Below are 22,262 nucleotides of genomic sequence, written 5' to 3'. Positions count from 1 at the left end.
GACATATCTTTAGAATAGTTTGAAAAAAGTTCAATCATAATTGATGTATAAATTGAACTAAAACTATACCTTACTGCCGGGAGAAAAAAAACACAAGCAGGCTTGCTTCTTTTTTCTTTTTTTTTTGGCTCCTGTGAAGGAGTTAATCATAATTGCGCATGTAGCTTAGGTTGTTTGTTCATAACAAGAATGTTTTGGTTTCTAATGCCCAGATGCCAAGCAAATTAATTTTGTGCGGTCATTCTCCCTGTCTACATATCATTGTTTCTTTCTCATTGGTAATGGTTTGCAACTTGTTCTTGTAGTTCCGTAGGCTTTTTCTTCACTTGTTTTTATGTTTCTAGGCCCATAAAGTGGACAGAGACAAAATCTCACCTGAATTTTTTAAAAATAAATAAATAAATAACAGGGATGATGAGATAACCCTAAAAATTTAGTTACTTCACTTCGCAGCTAGTATTTTCCTTTTCCTTTTCTTTTTTCATTTTTAGAAGAAGATGCTAGAAAATCAAAGCTGTGGTGTGATTGTTCGTAAATGTATGAGGGGTGCTACATGTACAACACAATAATAGTAAATATACCAAATACCAAAATCTCCCAGTGTTCATGCATGAACTGAAACTAGACGTTCCGATGACAATTTCTCAAGCATATGGAGAATTCAGATCTTTTTGGCAAGTTTGAAGGTTAATTGAATTTCTTTCCCTTGATAATATTTTAGGGAAAGAAGTTTTAGGAGCAAATAAAAAACACAAATAATTCATTTCCATCCCAAGTTTTTAATCCTGTCCTTTATTGAAAGGATAAGGAAAATATACTTGTTAGATTTTTTTTAAGAGAAAAAAAAATATTTTCATCAGCTTTGCAGTTACAGTTACAGTTTTAAGTTTAAAAAAAAACAATAAATTATAACCTGTCCTTAATAAAAAGAATTCTTAACATAACCCATGCAAAACTTTTCAAATTGATAATCGAGACAAAACACAGACTACATCACAAAAGCAATCAATCATGAATAATACTATTATTCATATCACCTATTTGATGGAGAATCATACATGAGGTGTGGACTTGTTTTCGGTCCTAACATGTACTTGCCTGGTCTAATGAATGCAGTTACAAACATTGCCACAGGAAGAGTTGCTATTCGAAAACAATAAATTTTAGACAAGAACAAGTAAACATTATGTGCAGAAAACATATGAATTGAAATCTTAGAAGAAGTTGATACAATCGTGGGGTTTCTTGGTATTTCAGCGAAGATCATGGTGGTATAAAAATATTACCAATATGAAACTCTTGGTAGTTTCCAGTTTTTGTAAGATTGTGTTTTTACATAGTGAAATAATGTACATTTTCTTTTGGTTTCTGTTTTGGCATGCTTGATTGTGTGATCTTGAGATATAATTTTATAATCAAAGGTCGATTATGGAATAACGATAACTTGCCTTCACCTAACCTAAATGAGCCAAATTTAACATTTACAAGTTCGGCAGCTCTGCTTATGCAATGGCGGCTCAAGCTATCTAGTTGCTTGTGGTGTTGTCTCCCTATTACCATCAGTCAATGGTCCGGCATTATGATACCTGATTGATGGTTCAATTTTGTTAGAAGTGACCTGGGGCATATTGCTCACAGTGCCAGAAGCTTGAAGATGATGAGATCCTTGTTTGCTATCCATATTATGGTACGATGGACCCCATTGGAAAGTGGAGATAGAGGAGAGCTCTGTTTGGTAGGAGCTTGAGGAAATGTGGCTTCAGCCACAATCTGCTTTGATCCACCCTGGAGATAACATAAAGGGTAGATAACATAAAGGGTCAGATATTATATCCAAGTCATGCAACAGACAACCAAAAATACTTTCTTAAAAAGGAAAAAGGAAAAGACAACAATAAAAGCCAAGAAAGGTCAAGAAGTAGGCAATACTTAGGCCTAACCTAAACTTTAAAATGCTCCAAAATTAGATTGTACTAAGTTTGTTTATTTCATGAACAATTTTAAACAAGCCGCATATTCAGCCAAGATCAAGTTTTTTGCATGTTTAGACATTAACAAGCCTATGAAGCCATGTTTCAATTGAAGAACTCTACATATGAGCTAATCAGACATTATTTCTGGCAAAAAAAGGTGTGGATGCACACCCATTGGTCTAATAGTCTTCCACCAAAGATGAGAAAACACACCTTTCTAGTTGGGTGCGGTGCTCATGTACCCTCTACAAGGCTTACAAAAACAGATATTCTGAATCCACTTTGTCTCTTTCATGTAATTGATGATGCGGATTCAGAATCATCAGTCAAATCATGTTATCTAACATAGTACAGAATTGTCTACATAGCTTAAGAATAGAATGCAAGATATCATCTCTAATTTTAATAAGCATCATGAAGACAATGACACCATCCTAGGAAAACAGGCTAAACGTAAATGATTCAAATACGATCCCAATTGGCAAAGATTGAAAGTTTGTAGCGTTGAGTTGGTAAAATATACTACCTTAGATCCACATTACTGCTACATTTGATAATCCAACCCAGTTCCAGCACATGGGATTGGCATAGCACTAATTAATCAACCAAATAACAGGCAATTAACCCAAACAGCCGTGAAATATCTCCATATACTTGACATCTGGATCAAATTGAATTTACTCCGTCATAGCAAGGCTAAGGTGATGATCACCATATTTATCCTGTAGCTTAAACAAAATTCCCAACGGGCTCGCATAACAAATTATATGACGTGTTCATAAACACCCCAAGGACCAACGATCAAAGAGTTATAGGAAGGTGCGTTCAGCATCAAGATCCTTAAAAGCTGCTCTGGATCTAGATCTTGATCATTGTACTCGACAATCAGAACAGAAAGAAAGACTCATCCTTTCGGCTATTTGTTTTTTAGAAATTTTCAATTAAGGTTCTCCCATTTGGAACAAAATTTGATGTCCCAACTCATCTCAAATCAAGGAAAAAAAACTCCTTGCAGTAAATAAACTTACCACTGACTTTCAAGAATGGGAACACGCGCAAGTACAAACTAGAAGAACAGCTCCAATATTTCATATGCAGCCCATATATTCTTTTCCCTTGTTACATGTTCCACCTAACAAAATCAAACACCAAAACGCTGTTTATTTAAAACATCATAATTACTAAGCACATGAAAGAAAAACAAAAGGCAATTTAATAGTAATTATCAAATCATCCAGAAGGTGGGTGCCTACTCGAATTCGAGCCATTGCTTCTTGTCCAGCCTGAAGAAATTGCGCAATCTCCTTGCGCATATGTTTAAGCTGCAAATCTCTCTTATTTTGCTGCAATTTAATGCGCGAGATTGCCAAGTTCAAGCATGTTTTGCTAGAAAGTAGTCATCAAATATAAAATTTAAACCATCTAAAAAAAATCCAACAGAAATTGGAAAAAAAAAAATCCAATTTCAAACTAGTGCAAATAAAGATAAAAACAAAAAACAAAAATGAAAATGAGAAGAGAAGATACCATTTAGAACCAAAAACGCCTCTGTTGAAGAGTTGGTTTAAGAGGGACATTGATCGATGCTTAAACAGAGACGGGTTTCTGGTTATGATTCAGTTCGGGGTTATACTGCACAGTTAACTGCATTGCTCAGGTCTTTGTCCACGGCGGTTTTTCTCAATTAAGAATAAAGAAACGGAAAGATTGAAAATTGTTCGTCTTCCTTATTTGCGACAAATTTTGATTTCAAGAAGAAATCTGATCCGTCCACTCTATTAAAAAGTAAAACTGCTTCCCTATTTGTTTCCATATGTATAAATCACCAAATCCACCTGGAAAATAAAAATAACCTTGTGATATTTTTTTAGTAATAAATATCAAATATATTATTTTATCTTGATAGAATTATACATGCCAAAAATGAAATCCCTGTATAAAATAATATTTATTCTCTTGTGTCACAGTGCAAAATATATGCCAACAAATTTAACTCTGTCATATTCTTAAAAAATAATTTAATTTATATATCACACACCACCTTAAATAAAATAAAATAACCTATTTAAATCACTTCTTACACTTTATTTTGACAATCAAAACTTTGAGAAAAATGTTTAAAATTAGAATCATAAAAAATAATAATTAAAATTAAAAAATAATAAAATCACTCACCTCTAGATATCATGCGTGACCAATAAATAAAGGGAATATAAAACAAAACCAAACGAGATAATAAAAACTTATTTTATATCATTAAAAGACCACCTCGCATGCACTATTCAAAATATATGATGTTTGTTGTATGCTGATATGTATATATTTTAAAAATTATAAATTAAATTGTAAATTATATTATAATTCTCAATCAAACTAATAATTATAAAAAAATATACAAGAAAAGGATGATAATACACATGTTTCAGTAACTTAATTTTTCAGTCTTTAAGGTTATATACACGATCTCATTGTATTCTAAAAAGGAAAAAGATAACAATGCCCTTATTTTAGAGTGTTAGTTGTTGTATCGCAATGATATTTTAGTTATTTTATATTTATAAATATATTAAATAGACAAAATATCTTTAAATAAATGAACAATAACTAATGCACTGTATAAAAAGATAAAAATACTCCTACCTAATTCAAAGACAAACAACTTCTATTAAGAAAGATAAAAAAAGAGTAACTGCAATAATTTATATTATTGATTAGGAAAATATAAGGGAGAATATAGTGTTTTTTCCTACATTCTATTTTAATTTTTTTGTAATTTTTATAAAATTATAAATTTAGCAACCAGAAAGGAATTGATGTTTGTCGCAGCAGCTCTTGTCTCAACGCTCAAAATATTCAAAACGCTCCTGTTTTTTTTTATTGTCATTTCCAGTGCCTTTTAACGGGATCGCTCGAGCTCAAAAATTTTATAGGCAAGTGCTGTGTTGTCATTTGGAGAACATAGTTCATTTACGCAATGTGCAATGCTTCAGCAAACAGCTTTTAAAAATATTTTTTATTTATAAATATATTGAAATAATATTTTATTATTATTTTTAAAATTCATTTTTTAATACATAAAAATAGTTTAAAAATATTATTTAAAAAAAAAATTCAAATCACTTTTAAAACATAAAAACAAACTAACTTCTTATACTGCTGATTTTGTATATAATAATAATGGCATGCTCTTGGAGCGGCAGCCATCACTAACCCTGCAAGGATCTGCAGATCGATTGAGATCCTACCATTTCGCAACGCATCGAATAAAAACGGCTCATAACCTCAGAAAGTTGTTCTGCATATGCTATTCCAATGAAGCCAATACGATTACGATAATCCAGAAGGTGAATAACCTGTATAAGTTTTGAGTACAGCCATTTTTATTTGAACATCTTTTGTGTGTTATGCTATAGCTATCCATGAAATCATTTGAAGTACCAATCTAGCAATCTGCCATTATACTTAACAATTCTCAATGAACAAACACCATTGACTGAACTGGAATTTTTCTTGGTTTCCGGCTCCTCCTAAAAATTAGCATTGTTAACTAAATTTGAAAAATTGGTTGGGAACGGGTGACTATCCCAATAGCCAGAGGCAGGGCGAGGAAATCGCATAGACAACTGTAGCATGGAAATAATATTTTACTTAGCCGAGCATCTGGAATCAAGCCACGCAATAATATCTTCAAAGACTGCAAAGATTTTGGCATCAGGCTCCCCTTCAAGAATACTATGATAGGCCCCTTCATAAAGCTTTAGTGTTTTGTCTTCGCTAGAGGCCTTCTGATAGAGAAACTGGCTAACTAAAGGATCTGTCACCTTATCAGCAGCTCCATGAAGAATCAACAATGGGGATGAAACCTGCAACATGAGTGAATCGATCAACTTATCTTGATATTTATGTGTTTGTGTGTATAACATCAAAAGCATACACTGCGTTGTTGAGGCAACAAAGATAGATGAAGGAATCATGAAAATACAATAAGACAAAACCCAACCTTTTCCACTTGTTTCTCAATATCCTTGGTAGCATTTAGGAGCTCCACAGCAGTTTTCAATCGCATTTGGTCATTGTAACAGATAACATTATAGTCGGCCTGAAGTAGAAATAAAGAACAAAGATTTTTTTTGTGAAAGCATCTAGGGAATACTGAACATTTGAAATTTAAAACACACAATTACATCTACCAGAAAATTCCAGGAAGAAATCTGTGACTTCTTTGAGCGAACATTCACTCACTTATCGATTTTCAGATTTTTTTTTTTGGACACCACGCGAGTTCTTAAATGTTATAAAAGAGAAAAACAAGTTTATATGGGAATGTTGCAGAAGTTAGGTGAAAGCAGTAAGCCCTGATTTTACAGATTAGTGACGGCTAAGTTTCTTCATGAGGTTATGAATTGATCTATATGCTAGCAGATTTTGAATTATAAGTATAAATGCACAATAGGGTTTTCTTTATTCATATTAGCAGATTCTGAATTATTGGGTTTATTGGTTATAATCAAGTCGATGTTCATTTTGCATTCAAATAGGAGAAATGCTATAGTGATGTTCAGAAGGCAATTCATCTTGGTAGAAATCAAGAGGCATGGGTTCTTCACTTAATTGTAATCATTGGAAAACCAATCAAATAACCTATTGAAAAGCTTGAGGAGCATATTATTCATCAATGCTGTAAGGTTGTCAGACAAAACCAACATAAAACCAATTAATTTTTGAAATAAAGCATCAAAGTTACTGGGCACTTGAGGCCCAATAATGAGCTTGGTTTTCAATTGTCACGTTTAAAACACCAAACAGCAGGACAGTGAGGCTCATTGTGGCAGCAAGTGAAAGGATTGGTTCAATATGATACAAGTCTTCTGAACAGAGAGTAAATAGAATACGCACCATTTTTCTTTTCTTCAGGTCTCTGAAGCAAAGTGCTGCTAGATCTTTCTGTGGCAAGAGCTTTGCTTTTGGCATAACTTTAGAAAGAAGAATTAATGCCTTAAGAACTGGTGCTGGGGGCTGAACATCCTCTGCAATCTTGGCAAGAACTTGAGGTTAGAAAATCTCAAAGTAATCATGAGTAGCTTTCTGCAGAAAAAAATAGTTATTCTTGCAACTTGAAAACCCAGAGAAGTCAGACCCAGAAAGAGCAAACAAATATTAATCCATGTGTCTGTTTATGAAGGGCGATGATGATGCTACCCACCTAAGTGATGATAAGATAATAGTGATTAATATGCAATAGCAAAATCATGTGTCCCCATTTGCAAAATTTAAGAAGCAAACAGATGGTTAAACTCAGGAGCAAATTGTAGCCACCACTCTTTTCACTGGCCAAAAGAATCACAGACAAACTGTTTGAGATCCTCCATCTGCTGTCTTTTATGTCAACTTTCCAGTATCAGATGCCATTGATCTATATTGTCAGGCCAAAGTTGTTCATGCAAACCATGTCTTTCAGAAAGTTCAATTCCTTCCTGAGCACTATTTTAATCATTATGATAAGGGCTCTCCAAAGCAGAGCTTTTTGCCAAAGAATACCTACCAAGGCTTTGCTTGTCCCTGATAATGATGAAATCAGGCAAGGTAAGAGCGGTGACAGTAGATCACTTCACCAAATTCAAAAATCAGTATGCAGAGCTAAAGGACCACATATGAGCTTATTCAGTGGACTTGGTAACGTGTCTTAGTGATGATGAACTGTTCTACAGTCTGACTAGAACTTCCTCTGCTGAGGCACGCTATTAACCTCCATGGCAGCTGAAAACTATTTGTCAAACATGAAATTCCTAACAGAAACCCATGAATATATGAACATAGTGCATGAATTTATGACGATCTGCTAGTTTGCTAGACTCCAGGATATGAGCTGGCTAGGCATCTATAAATATGCTTTTCCAAATTTGACAGCATCCCGATGCACTTCTTCAATCGGGTACCAAATGTAGGGGATTTGCTTTTTGCAAAGTGCAATTAACTATTTGTTCTCTCATGAAATAAGTGAAGGGAAGCTTGTAAATAATCCACATACTTAAAGAGGCACAGAAATGCAAATGGATTACCAATGAGCTCATTAAAAGGGAAGGACTCACTAAAACTATCTCTGTAGTAGGAGAAAGGATAGGCTTACTCTACACATAGGGGCTACAAGGATTATGCCATCCCATGCACGTGGTTCTTTTAGATGAACTTTGAGAGCAACAGCTCCTCCCATGGACTGCCCCAGTAAGAAGCAGGGCAACCCTCTTAACTCAGGACGTCCTGCCAATCATGATATAAAACGAATCAGAAATTAAAATTTCCCAGTATTTATCTGTATCAAATACTAAAACAAGAAATAATCACAATAACTCTATAGCCATTGCATGACAAGATGCTTATCGAACCTTTTATTTTTGTGTACTGTTCAATAACATTGTCAGCTAATTCATCAAAGCTTTGTATGTAACCATGCAATCCTTCAGATAGGCCAAAACCAGGATGGTCCAAAGCATAAACACCATATCCAGATGCAACAATTCGTTTTGCAATACCTGAGATTTCAAACTCTCCACATATCAAACACGCAATGTTACCGGTGAATCTATGTGAGCATATAAAAGATAGAATGGCAAACCTTCAAAGAAGAAAGTACAGGTATCACCATAACCATGGCAAAAAAACACAGCGCCTTTCATTCGAACTCCAGGTTCCGGAATCCATCTTTTGCAAAAAATTTCCAAACCTCTAGAATTCCTTTCATACCACTAAAGAATCCAATAATACAATCACCGACATTTAATTAACAACCAATTAGCATCTAAAAACAATTCACCTTGGGTTTGATAATATGACTAAATGAATTCAATTCAACCAAACCAGTCGAAAATAACTCCAAAAATGTCTTCTTCTTCTTTTTCCTTCTCTTTATTCCCCTTTCATCAGGACAATATGGAAATTAAATTCAACCCGGCTCATAATGTTTGGTGTTTCCAAATAAGAAAATTGAATTACAGATCAATATTCACGTAAAGAAAAGGTACCTTTTCATGATCGAAAAGCAAAAACTAAATGTGTAAGAAAATTTCAAATTGAAAAGGAAGTTGCTCGCTTATTGAGTAAGAAGTGCTGGCAACAAGTATTGGTGGAGAGCAGCACAGCGTACCTCGTATGTCTTCCCAGGAGGTGTCATCTATCCACCAATCAAAACCCAGAACAGGTAACATCGGTCACTATCCATGTAAATTCAAGAGATCAAAACAGGTACTACGATCGTGATCAGATCAAGAGAACAAACAAACCTTGAAAAGTGGGTGATCAAGCTCCTGTTGCACTTGAACGAAAGCTGATCGAACCCTTCTGCGAGCTGGTGCATGGTCTAAATTTTGCGAAGCAATCAAGTTCAGCTCTTCACTCACACCGTCTATTGGCTTATTCAACTTAGCGGTGACGACAGTCGACTGGTGGGTCCTTGATGACATTGGAAATGGTTTAGCATTTGGATTGATATCAGGCCGATGAAAAGTAGGTAGGAACCTTCTTAGCGGATGGATGATCGGAGATTCAAGTTTCCGGCGAGAGAGAAGGGGGTTAGGTGGGTGGAATCTGAGAGTGAAAGGGAGATCCATTGACAGAAGAAACGAACTACGAAAAGTGGAAGAATTCTTCCACTTAAAAAATAGTTTGTTCTGGACTACTGCTTTTTGTTTCTCTTTCTTTTAATGGGCGTGCGTCGCTACAATTTTCGCAGCTTTGCACGTGGTCTTTTTTTTTTTGTTCTTCCACGTGGTCGGTTTGACGGTCAACGATAGTAATTTTGTGGTATAACCCACATAAAATCTTTGAAAAATGATCTTTTCGTCTTAGTTAGTTAGGTCATTCGATTCGATTTTACTAGGTAGGATAACTCTTTTGAGCAATGCACACACAAACATTCAAGTTTTCAAATGTGTTTTTTTAATTTAATTATAAATAAAAAAGTTACACATGTATTTAATTAAATATATTAAAAATTATTTATATCAATAAATACAAAATAATAAAGCATTAATGTGTTTATTTACCTCACTTCATTACAAGTCTTAAGAATTTTTTTAATTTAAAAAAATTAATATGTAAGTGTTATTAACATGTTTTTTGATATAAAGTAAGAACATAATTTTAAATCAAAAGATTGATACTTACATGTAATAAAATATATTAAATATCATATATATTAATAAAAATATATAAAATTTAAAGCTAATTTTAAGCATAGTAAAAGAATTGAACAATATTGCAGTTATTACATTAAAATATCATTTTGTTTAGTCTTTGTACACTAATTTTTCAAGAAAAAAAGTGTAAGGAAAAAAAATTACAAAAGCATAAAGATAGAAACAAAAAGAATGTTATAAATAGGTTAAATGTAGAGTGATACATATTCAAAGTGTAAAAAATAAAAAATAAAATTCTAAAAAAAGTGTAAAGAAAAAAAAAGAGTCAAAAAAGTATTATAAACAAAGAAAAAAAAATAAATAAACCAAATATAAAATGATAAAAATATAAAGCATAAGAAAAACTTATTTTTCAAAAAGAAAATGAAGATAACAATTTTGACACCACTACAATTACAAAATTGACAAAGTTTATAGTTATGTCATTTGCATGAGAAAAACATCGTTTCCTTTTAATCAAGGCACTAGTTACATGACCAATGCATGCATTTAATTAGATACATTAAGAATTATATGTCTCAATAAATATAAAAAATAAAGCATTGATATATTTATTCATCTCACCTTGTTGCAAGTCTAATAAAAATTTTCATGACACAAAAAAATTAATATATAAGTGTTATTAATATATTCAGTGATATTGAGTAAAACATACAACTAAAATAAAAATATCTATACTTATATATAATAAAATACAGTAAAGATTGTATACATTAATAAAAAATAAGTAAAATCTTAAACTAATTTTTAACACAACATGAGAATTGAAGAATGTTACAATTGCAACATTTAAACACTATTTTATTAGTATTCGTATAATAGTTGTTTAAAAATAAAAAGTATAAAAAAACCAAATTGTAAAAGAATAAAGATTAAAACAAAATGAATGGTATAAATTGATAAAAATATAGAATGATAAATATTCAAAGTGTAAAAATAAAAAAAAACAATATATTTTTAAAAAAGTGTACAGAAAAAACTAAAAAACTATTACTAAAAAAATGAAGTTAAGAAAAAATAGTGATTGCTGGGTCGAGTGTAAGAATAATAAAAAATTCAAGTATAAAAAGAAAAATTATTTTTTATATGAAAAAATAAAAACTATAATTTTTTCACCTCCACAGCAAAAACAATTGGCAAAATTTAAAACTATACCATTTGTATACAAGAACATAATTTCCTTTTAGTATATTTATAACAATCAGATAATTGATTTAATAGCTAAAAGAAATAGTGATGATGGATATTAAAAAAATGCCATTTATCCTTTACTTATTTTTTTATTGTATAAATATTTATATTCTCAAATCCATATATATGCAAGAAAGGTTTTATATCAAATTAGAAAAAATAGTAAATAGACTTGATAAGTTAGATAAATGCACAGATAACAAGTAGAACTTATATAGTAATATATCTATGTACAAATGGAACTCATATATTAATCGAAGTGCCGGGTTAATGACAAGTGGGTTGATAGGTTGAGACTAAACTATTTTTTTTAAGAAATTAATCTTTTAAATATTGACTGGGCCAATATGATCTTTAATGTCATTTAAAAAATATACTGGGTGATAAATGGTTAAGTTAAATAATTATTTTTTTCCTTGTATGAAATCTCAACTACTAATTTTGAATTTATCTATGTAATGCATTCATATTCTAAAAATAAAAAGTTTATGTCATTAAAAACAAACTCTTAAATGGCTAGCCCAACCATACAATAACTGTACTAAAGCAACCATTTTCCATTATTTAAATCAGATCAAGTTTTTTTTTTTTAAATTAATTTAATATAATTTAATTAAAAGTTTAAATTAACTTATGACTTGATTAATTAAAAAAATCTAGTTAAAATTCGATTAAAACTTGTTTATTTATTTTATTTTAATGATTTTATTTTATTTTTTTATAAAATAAAAAAAAGCTATGACTTGATCCGTCATCCTAGATTTATCCCGGATCATCTAAAACCCGTGAAAGGAAGCGAGACAAAATTCAGTTCCTTCACTGTTTATACAAAGGTGGAGGAGCTGACCTATTTTTCATTTTATTTTTAATTCTGTCTTTCAGTTTTTTTCGTTAACAATGCGTAGGGTACTGCTGCAAAGCTGCTTTGCAGGGAAAAGAACTTTTAACCTTTCACTATCTGGGGCTTTTCTCTCATTCTCAACCACAAATATAGAATGATTACAGATGAAATCCATGATAAAAAAAAAAAAACACATAAAAAAATATCTGACTGTGCCTAGGGATTTCTCCGAAGTAAAATCTGACACGTGACAAACTACTTATCCGAACACCTATTTAGCTTATTTTTTTAAATTAATATGAATATTCGGACCAGCTTATACGCACTATGATTAATTTTATGCGTCATGAAGTTAACGACCATATAAACTTGAAATAGCCATCATATAAGCAACCAAGAACTCGAACCTAAGACTACAAAGAAAGCAAACTCTTTAATCCCAAATCCTTACTATTTTACTACCATATAAATGTTACCTATTTAGCTTACTTAATTACAGAGGTAGCAGTCGTTAAGATTTTGGCAGTTTCAGCGAAGCATTATCAGCTTCAATATAATCACCGATTGCTCTGCTGGCGGCTAAGGTTTTGACGACCTAATTATTAACAAAACATTAAAAGAATTAACTAAATCACTGTAGGAATATAATCATATAGTCATGGGAGGAAACCTCAATTTAATCTCTAACCATACACACCCATTACGAGTCCAAAAGCAAACTTACTTTTCAATTATTTCTAATGTCTTACACATTTCTCAATTGGCTCCATCCATCAATATTAGTTATTTAATATTTTTTTATAAAAAAAATTAAATATACAAGTTTTTCAAATATATCATTTTTTTAATCTTATAAACTAATAATCCTATAAATATATCTAATTAAATACATCAAGAATTATTTGTGCTAATAAATATAAAAAATAAAGTGTTAACATTGTTCAGTTCGCTTTGCTGTAGGTTGAATAATTTTTTTCCAACTCAAAAAAATTAACTTGTAAGTGTTATTAATGTATTTATGATATAGAGCAAAAAATATAATTATAAATAAAAAAATTGATATTTAAATATGATAAAAATTAATAAAGATAAATAAAAACATGTAAATATTAACATAGTACCAGAATAAAATAATATTGCATTTTCTAGGTTAAACACTGTTTTCTTATTCTTTATATAATATCTTTTTTAAATGTAAATAATTTTTTTAAATAAGAATAAAGATAAAAATAAAAAGAATGTTATAAATAGATCAAGTATAGATAAACATTTAAAGTGTAAAAAATAAAAAGTAATTTTTTTCTAAAAAATAATGTAAAAAAAAGAAAAACTAAAAAAATATTATAAAAAAATTATAATAAATAGACAAGTATAAAACGATTAAAATATTAAACATTAAAAACAACTTAATTCTGAAAAAAAAACCCCGAAAAGTCCAATTTTTACCACCAATCTTGTACCGCTATAGTACTGCTACAGTAAAAAATTATTGAAATTTAAAGTTATCTCATTTCTGTATGAAAATTAATGTATAATAATATAGTAATTCACCGTCTATTGTGGTTTCGTCTATGCTAAAAACGCCGTCGCTTTGAATAGATTTGACGGAGAAAACGGTCTCGGGTAGCCTCATGCTATGCGGTCAGTGAACATGCTTGATCCTTACAAAGTGTAGCTGGAAAATCCCCTCACAGTTACGGAAAGAAGACAAGTTTATCCCACTCTTACAATCATGCAAGCCCCTTAACCAAATCCACTCACATATTATCACTCATGGGTTCGAACAAACAGATTATATCACCCCAGAAAATCATCACGTCCTATGCTCATTCAAGAAAATGGAGCACGCCCACAAACTGTTCGATCAAATTCCTGACAGAAACGCCTTCATTTGGAATGTAATGTTAAGAGGCTATTTCCAAAACGAATCTCACCAGGAAGTTGTAGTTTTGTTTAAACAAATGAAGGGACTGAATTTCTTGCCTAATTGCTTAACTTTTCCACTTGTTCTTAAATCTTGTGTCAAGATTAATGCATTGAAAGAAGGTGAAGAGTTGCTTTGTTTTGTGATTATAAGTGGATTTAGAGCGAGCCCTTTTGTGGCTGCTACGTTGATCGATATGCAAGCTCGTGGAGAAGCAATCGAAGCTGCTTATAGGGTGTTTGGGGAATGTAATTGCCTGCACTACAATGATTAATGGCTACATTCCTTGTGATTTAGTAACTGTGCGTTGCCTTTTTGACTTGGTGCCCGAGCGGGATATTGTGTTGTGGAATACTATGATTTCAGGTTATATTGAGGCTGGGGATATAGGAAGGGCGCAGGAGCTTTTTAATAAGATGCCAAACAAGGATGTTATGTCCTGGGAAACAATTTTGAATGGTTATGCTAGTAATGGGGCTGGAACAGCCTGTGAGGATTGTTTGAAGAGTTGCCAGAAAGGAACTTTTTTTGTTGAATGAGTTGATTGAAGGGTACACATGTAATGGTTGTTTTTTTGAGGTATTGAGCGCTTTCATGTTGATGTTAGTTGATGAAAATGCAGCTCCTAATGATGCCACACTTGTGAATGTGTTGTCTGCGTGTGCGAGATTAGGTGCTCTTGATTTCGGCAAGTGGGTACATGCGTGTGCAGAGAGTCATGGTTACAAGGGAAATGTTATGCTGGGAATGCTTTGATGGATATGTATGCCAAATGTGGTGTTGTGGAAACTTCTTTTGATGTGTTCAAAAGCATGGATAAGAAAGATATGATTAGCTGGAATACGATAATTGGTGGATTGGCAGTGCATGGGCATGGAGCTGATGCCTTCAATTTGTTTTCTCAAACGAAGAGTGCAGGGGGGAATCTAGATTTAATCACATTCATAGGCATTTTTTGTGCTTGCACACACACGGTTTTGGTTGACGATGGTTTATCATATTTCAAATCAATGACCGATAATATTCAATTGCGCCTCAGATAGAACACTATGGTTGTATTATTGATTTGCTAGGGCAAGCTGGTCTGTTGGCTCAAGCTGTGGATTTCATCAGAAAGATGCTCATAGAAGGAGAGTCTTATTTGGGCTGCATTGCTTAGGGCGTGTAGGGTTTATAAAAATATTGAATTTGCTGAACTGGCTCTTGGAAAACTCATTGAATTTGAGCCAAAGAACCTTGCAATTTTTGTGATGCTTTCAAACGTGCACTGGGACCTTGGAAGATGGAAAGACGTAGCATGATTGAAAGTTGCACTGAGGGAAACAGGGTTAAAAAAATTATCAGGATGTAGTTTGATTGAGGTCAATGATTCGTGGTTGAGTTTTATTCGTTGAATGAAAGACATCCCAAGAAGGAGAGAATACATCGCATCTTGAGAGCACTGACAAAATCCATGAGATCATCAGGATGCAGACCAGATTATATGGGGCTGGACGAGAGAAACTGAAGATAGAAGAGATCTTGTTGAGGATGATAGAAACATTATTAAGTTATTCCCTATAACATGGGTTCCTTGAACTTGAACATAATTTACCTTGCTAGTTGTTTTGGCAGTTCAAAAGCAACCAAGAGACCTACGGAACTGCTTCATGCCAGGGAAGTTATGTACTTTGGTACAGTTAAGAGTATCTTTGTAGCGGAGATGCTTGTGCTCAAGATTTTTGTCCAGCGAAGATCCTCCTCCCTCTGGTAGTTGACTAGCTGTTGATTACAACCTAAGCTTTTCCATAAACTTCTTGCTGGTAGAGCATGCTGGGTGGTCGATTCATTGTTTGGTGTCAGAAACCAATGATGGTAGTTACAGTGTAAGTCTTGTCAGTATGCTTCCTGCTGTTGTTGAAATCATCACCGGATGCGGTAAATTTAGCAAGCTATTTTCATGTTGATGATCCTTGTATTCAACCACTTCAATTATTTCCAAACATCTCAGGCCTTTGAAAGCTTGTAAACCAACTTTTCGTGTAGCTGAAGCTTCGCAATAGTAAGGTTGAGCTCTATAGTAGTTGGGCTCAAAAGCAACAAGAAATGGATTAAGCTACTTGCGTGAAAGCCATTGCACATTAACGCATCCATTTTCTTGCTTGTCAGCCTTTTACTTTGATTGTATTGCGTAAGGCTTAACTAATAACATAGGTTGGGCATTTCCCTATTATCAGGTACGCTGCTAAAGCTTCTTCCTTCAGCTAGATGAGGCCTTGCTTCTCCATGTTGCTATTGGCGAAATCATATCATCTTATGTAGCTTATAAAACTGTCAGAGAACCCAACTTTTTTACTCATATGTCGTTTGATTTATTTATTGTTATGTGGAGGCATATAAATAGCAGCCAGTGCATGGAATCGAACCCTTTACTTGCTGCTTTTCCAGTATGGATGCCATGATAGGAAATGAGGAAACGGAGTAGGCCAATCGATCTAATTTAACTGTTCATGCGATAGCCTATCCCTAGCAAGCAAATTAAGTTGGGGTAAAAAAAAGAGCAGTGCAAAGCTGCATGGCACATTCCATATCAAATGGGTTCGAAGGCTTGAAATCCACCCCTGGCATGTAGCCATATCCAAAGGCTAGTTTCAAATATTTCTGCCAGGTTGATTGTTTCAGACAAAGGAGGAAATACTAGAAAAAAAAGTGCCAAATGGTTGCAAGAACATGAATTTATTGAGATTGGTATTGGTGCTGGGTTCTTTCTAGTCGACTGCGAACAATGTTTGAGGCCCAATCGGGTGTCCTCTCCTCTTGCCTTTAGATCATCTCGCTTAAATGAGCTCCTATCTCTAATGGGGGGTGGGGGCCCGGGAAGGAGAGCTCGAGCTTCTCTCAATCTCTCCATGGACGCATGTCATTGTCATGAACAAACTGGATGTATATGACATGGTTTTCTTAACAGACAACAGCATGTCCTAGTGAGTGAGTGAGTTTCTAAACAATGAAGTAGTGTCATTAATGTTATTATCATCACGTCATGCGGTCCTCTTCTTAGTGACCTAAACTCCTAAATTTTCACCTAAACACATACGTTCTTAATAAAGAATGGGAGAAAAGAACGATAATTGGAAAAAGAAAGGAAAGGGGGTTTGTGACTAATCTATTTTTTAACCTTCGTCTATTATCAACCTAAACTAGTACTGCGTGCTTTGTACGTATTAAGCACAATTTGTCTCTACATTGCTTTTCGAATTTAATTATCTGATCCAGTCTTTATAAATAAATTAAGGCTAATAACACTTCATCATGATGAGTACGGTGGCCATAGAAGATGAACCCTAATGACACGTGGATTTGTAATTAAGCCAGGTGGATTTGTAATAATGATTATCTAAAATTTAATTTTTTATTTAATATTGATATTTTAATATTTTTAAATTATTTTGATGTGTTGATATTAAAAATAAATTTTTAAAACATAAAAATAATAATATTTTAATATAAAAATACTTTAAAAAATAATCAGTCAAATTTTCAAATATCATTTTAATTAATTGAGGTGGTTTTTGTTTTTTGTTTTACTCTTTCATATGGAGATGGGCTCATTGGCGCAGATGTTGAAAACTAAATTTTTATTCAATAAAATAAATATCAAATACAATATTAGGAATTAAGTACACTCGTGCACCATGGCTGTTGTTGAGCATTATTGGTTACTAGTCAAGCTGTGTCTGGCTAGCAACTTCAACTACACTTATCACTAGGATTTGTCGATAAAGTATGCTCCTCACTACCTCATGCACAATCCACCATTGTTATTGCTCCTTTAGAAGGTTGTTACCTGCATGCTTCGGACTCAAATCAAATACCTAATCGATCATGTTCTGTGTTTTTTTGAAAAGAGGCTGATAAAGTAGACAAACCATTTACACCCAAACAAATACACTGATCATATTTTTCCTTCGTAACCTAACCTTAAATCTGGATTCCAGATATTAATAATCCAAAAAACAGACTCGTTTATTCATCACATGAACCGATACCTCCAAACCTAAATGTGCTGTACAGCCATTACAATTAATAGGTGTTCACTAATCACAAAATAGCTTCTTAATTATCCCACCAAACTATAAAAGTGAATTAAAAGTTGATTTTAGAGGAATTTGAGACGGGATGGTCGCTTCTGAGTAATCAATTATAACTGTACAACTTGCATACTTGCTGCTAAGATTAAAGTGAACTAGCCTCTTGTTAATATATATATATATATATATATATATATATATATATATTTGTGTGTATTTTCTTGTTGGTTATGATTAGAGATGAAATCAGTCGGGTTTGGATTATAATAGTTTCACTTCCAAGATGACGAGGCGCATCTTTGAACCTCCGGCTTCGATACTTTGGTGATACATTTTAAATTATGCACAGTCACAACCATTTCTGAATTATGAGATTTGTTATGATTGTATTGTTTACTCGAATTTTAAAATATTTTAGATAGGATTAGAATTCCAAATTATCTGTTCCGGTCTGGTAGTCATAATTAATAAGTACGTATATAAAGGAAGCATACACCACACACTCATCACACGTATTCCTTAGACACACACGTACATACAGGTACGTTTTGATCCTAAGATTTTATAATTATGCAAACAAGTCCTTAAATAGGCAAAAATCTTTTCCATTTTGATCTTATTATTCCCCTTGCAGCGTTCAAAGAATTACATAGGAAATCAGTGCAACTTGATACTTTAATTTAAAACTATACAATTACATCATTATTTATTCAAATTAAAAATAAGACAATACTATTATATATAATATAACAGATTAAGAATATAATATGATGTTTTTTTTAATGAACTTCAATATCAAATAAATTTGATCATAAATGAAAAAAAATATATACGTAAAAGATGATAATATCTTAGGAGTTAGAATGGGATTTTTAAATAAATGACTTAAAATGAAAAGAAACAAAAAGCTCAAGAAACAATATCTTGCGTGCTAAATAAACAAGGGTATTTCTTGAGCACAAAGTGAATTTAGGGCATGCTTAGATTATAATGAAACTTGAATGGTGACAGAATATAGTAAAAGACAACAAGATTTCGATGCTATGGCTAAATTGAGGGTGTAAAGAAATGGAGTTATTGTGCCATGTCATTCAATCATCATCCTATGCTTAATTTACCCAAGCATTAACAAAATTCCCTCAAATTGTTACATAAACATACAACTTGTTTATGTGTTTCGGTTTTGACTTAACCAGCAATTGAATTTAATCATTTATTAAATATATTATGCATACTTCATCTCAATTCAGTAATAAAAAAATGATGCATTTAAATTACACATATATTATTGAAAATTTTAACTCTTAAGGAGTTGTATAGATGAATAATTTACAATTATCCAATTTTGTATTAGAGTTATTATGTAAAAAAAAAAAAAGAGATTTGAAATCTGACATCCATGACTATGTGAACAGACAAGTAAATCTAATAGTTTGCTGGTTCAAGATCATAGTAAATAAAAAATCAATCGCATCCTGTAATGATTTATGTAGCTTAATTATATATGTGTGTTTATATATAAGAAAAGCTCCACTCTCTCCATTGTCTATCCCTTAAAGTCCACCATCATTTTTGAACTAAGACAACCCCTATCAGCTTGATCTCATGATGACTACTAACAACAACCAATTTCCAGTACCGCATGGCTTCCGAGTTTCAAATCCTCGAGTGGTGGGTTTACTACAAGTTCTCTTCTTGATCATGATAATGATGGTTGTGATCTCTCACCAAACTATGATCCTAATGACCCCGCAAAAGTTGACCTCACTCTTTGCTTAGGATCACTTTCTTGATATTCCTGAGATATAACTTTTTTGAAGAATGCACTGAAAACCGCTTCTCCTTTTCAGTATTTGATCTGTACATGAAATTGTATCTTTGATGCTTTATTTGTTTTGAGGATGTTGTTTTGAGGGCGGTCGTTTGCTCCTGGTGGCGGCGATGCCAGCTTGGCTATATATAGGGTGGCATATGGTGGTGGTTTTTTTTTTTTAAAAGAAAAAATCATCATTTTTTCTTTTTTCGGTGTCTTATTCTTTTACTGTCCTTAACTCTCTCTCCCTCTCTCTCTCTCTTTAATTCAATATCATTACTGTTCGAAGAAACAACAAATTAACAATAATTAATATTCCTGAAAAACAAAAATGTCTGCAAGGCAGTCGGTTTGAAAACGCAAAATCCTGAAAAGACCTTAGCTATGTAATCTCAGAATTCTCTAGTGCTGATAACTAATTGTTTTCTGGGTGATATCAGTGGGGTTACTCTAATCTTTATAATTTGTAGTGTAGGTGCCTGGAGCTTGGGTCCTTCTACACGGTAAAAACAAAAACTCAGAAAAACAGCCAAACCGTGCGGGAATGCCGACTGAATGACTGGGCAGGAAAGAGCTATACGTCCGCGAAAAAAATGGCAGATTTCATGTGCTAAAATGACTTAACACCAACCATCTTTGGACTTTAATAACATTGATGTGAATTTATCACTTTTCTAATATGCTATTGGGGATTTGTTGCTAAAGTTTTCATGATTGAAGTGGGTCCATTTGGGTACGGTTTCCGAGATTCCAGCTGATCAGGGCTTGCAGCATTTGCACGTGTAACCGTCAAACCTTAAAAGCAATATGAAGAATCATTTCTGCAGAGAAAAGGATATTTGGCTGGCTGACTATATATATTTGTTCATAGTGGCCGGTCCATGTTCTTACGTGGAAAATGGTCGGCACAGGGCTTGCGAACCAATTAATATGCTCTGGTGAAGGGATTTTTCTTCTTCCGGAGGTGGGAGGTTGAGGAATTGGACTACTGAGAAACAAGTGGCGATTAAAGTGAAGCCAGATATATAATGCATTTGATTCGGTAATGGAGATTGATTAGGACAGGACTTTGTTTTAACTTCTCCTGTGTTCTTGCATTCTAGTCCGCCCAGAAAAGGATTTGCTGTCAAAGAAAGAAAAAATAGAGTTTTCTCTGTCAAAAATGGATGTCCATTGCGTATCAGAAATTAAGATGCTGAAGTTGGTAAATGGAGTCTTGGATTGATAAGTTCATACCTTTTTTCTAATGTTCGGATTTTATTCAATAACATTGTCAAAAAGGTATACATTACAATCATTGCACAAGGAGACCTTTCTCTTAATGTCACGTTCGAGTGGAAGTTGAATTGAAGTTTATGGCGGAGAGCTGCGTTAGAATGTGAGGATAACGAAGACTTTTCTACCTAGACCACCTTTCGATAATTCGGAGAAAAAAATAATATAGAAAAAGCAATCTAGAAGGTGTTCTAAGTTTAATTAAGAGTAAGACTTTTCTGAAGAACTTTTTTTTTAAAAAAACCCTCAATTTCAACAAGAGGGATCTCTCGAGATTTGTATGGATTTGAAAGGTATAATATCATCATAAATATTAAATTTGTGTCAATTTAATATTGAAATTAAATCGGTATCTTAATTTTAATTTCAACAAGGCCATATATAGTCAATAGAAACAAAACTCATGTAAAAAAAGTGTAGAAATAGGTTGATCGTAAATCCAACAAAAAAATTGCAGTCATGACAAAATAAGTTCGAAATACTCTGTTGTGCATTTATTATCAATTTGCTTTTGGATTATGACATTTCATTCTATTTTAACTAATTATTTGTATTTTTAAAAATATTTATATGTGTATTCTACTATTTTTCTTGCATATTTTTTCTTTCTGAAAGAACCGTGTGCGTTAATTTGTATATATATGCATGTATGTCTAAACAACACCAGTTTAGTTTTAATAAATATTAATTGAAGATTTAATTAAAATTAAGAAACATGTTAAATAAGGCTATATTGAACTCTGCTGTGGGCATAGCACCACCATTTTCTCCATTGATTATAGGCGCTCTCTACCTAATTATCCAAAAATAAAAAATAAAAAATCGCCTAACGCTTTCATCGCAAAAATATAAAAATCTCGTACTTCTCCCGGTCACTCTCTAATGCGGCATGGTTGATTTAATGTCTTTGAATCACGGCCATGTTAAAAACTTTGCGGATTAAATCCTTTGAATGAAAAAAGTTAATAATAACAATGAAAAAA

General features: G+C 32.7%; 1 protein-coding gene, 1 long non-coding RNA gene and 1 pseudogene across 3 annotated transcripts; 1 reads left to right on the top strand and 2 right to left on the bottom strand.

Annotated features, from left to right (window-relative positions):
* Positions 1-1,187: 1,187 nt before the first annotated feature.
* Positions 1,188-3,689, bottom strand: LOC105113366 (uncharacterized). 2 transcript variants are annotated; one of them, XR_839940.1, is made up of 6 exons: positions 3,501-3,689; positions 3,227-3,359; positions 3,002-3,105; positions 2,617-2,634; positions 2,500-2,552; positions 1,188-1,785 (listed from the first exon to the last, which is right to left on the bottom strand). It is a non-coding gene; the product is annotated as an uncharacterized LOC105113366 (long non-coding RNA). The 2 variants fall into 2 exon arrangements; XR_839941.1 differs by lacking the exons at positions 2,500-2,552; positions 2,617-2,634 and having other exon boundaries at positions 3,501-3,681.
* A 1,566-nt stretch (positions 3,690-5,255) lies between these two features.
* LOC105113356 (alpha/beta-Hydrolases superfamily protein) lies at positions 5,256-9,654 on the bottom strand. Its single transcript, XM_011009512.1, has 8 exons — positions 9,251-9,654; positions 9,115-9,141; positions 8,587-8,716; positions 8,357-8,503; positions 8,101-8,231; positions 6,870-7,007; positions 5,974-6,072; positions 5,256-5,836 (listed from the first exon to the last, which is right to left on the bottom strand). The coding sequence occupies exons 1-8, from the start codon at positions 9,575-9,577 to the stop codon at positions 5,618-5,620; spliced, it is 1,218 nt and encodes a 405-aa protein (XP_011007814.1). The 5' UTR covers positions 9,578-9,654; the 3' UTR covers positions 5,256-5,617.
* A 4,134-nt stretch (positions 9,655-13,788) lies between these two features.
* LOC105113345 (pentatricopeptide repeat-containing protein At2g29760, chloroplastic-like) lies at positions 13,789-16,230 on the top strand (annotated as a pseudogene).
* The last annotated feature ends 6,032 nt before the right edge of the window (positions 16,231-22,262 follow it).

The sequence above is a fragment of the Populus euphratica genome, unplaced genomic scaffold (assembly GCF_000495115.2).
Source record: "Populus euphratica unplaced genomic scaffold, PopEup_1.0 scaffold5.1, whole genome shotgun sequence".
Taxonomy (NCBI): Eukaryota; Viridiplantae; Streptophyta; class Magnoliopsida; order Malpighiales; family Salicaceae; genus Populus; species Populus euphratica.
The sequence above is the reverse complement of the archived record's forward strand: the minus strand, read 5'-3'. Positions and strand labels throughout refer to the sequence as shown.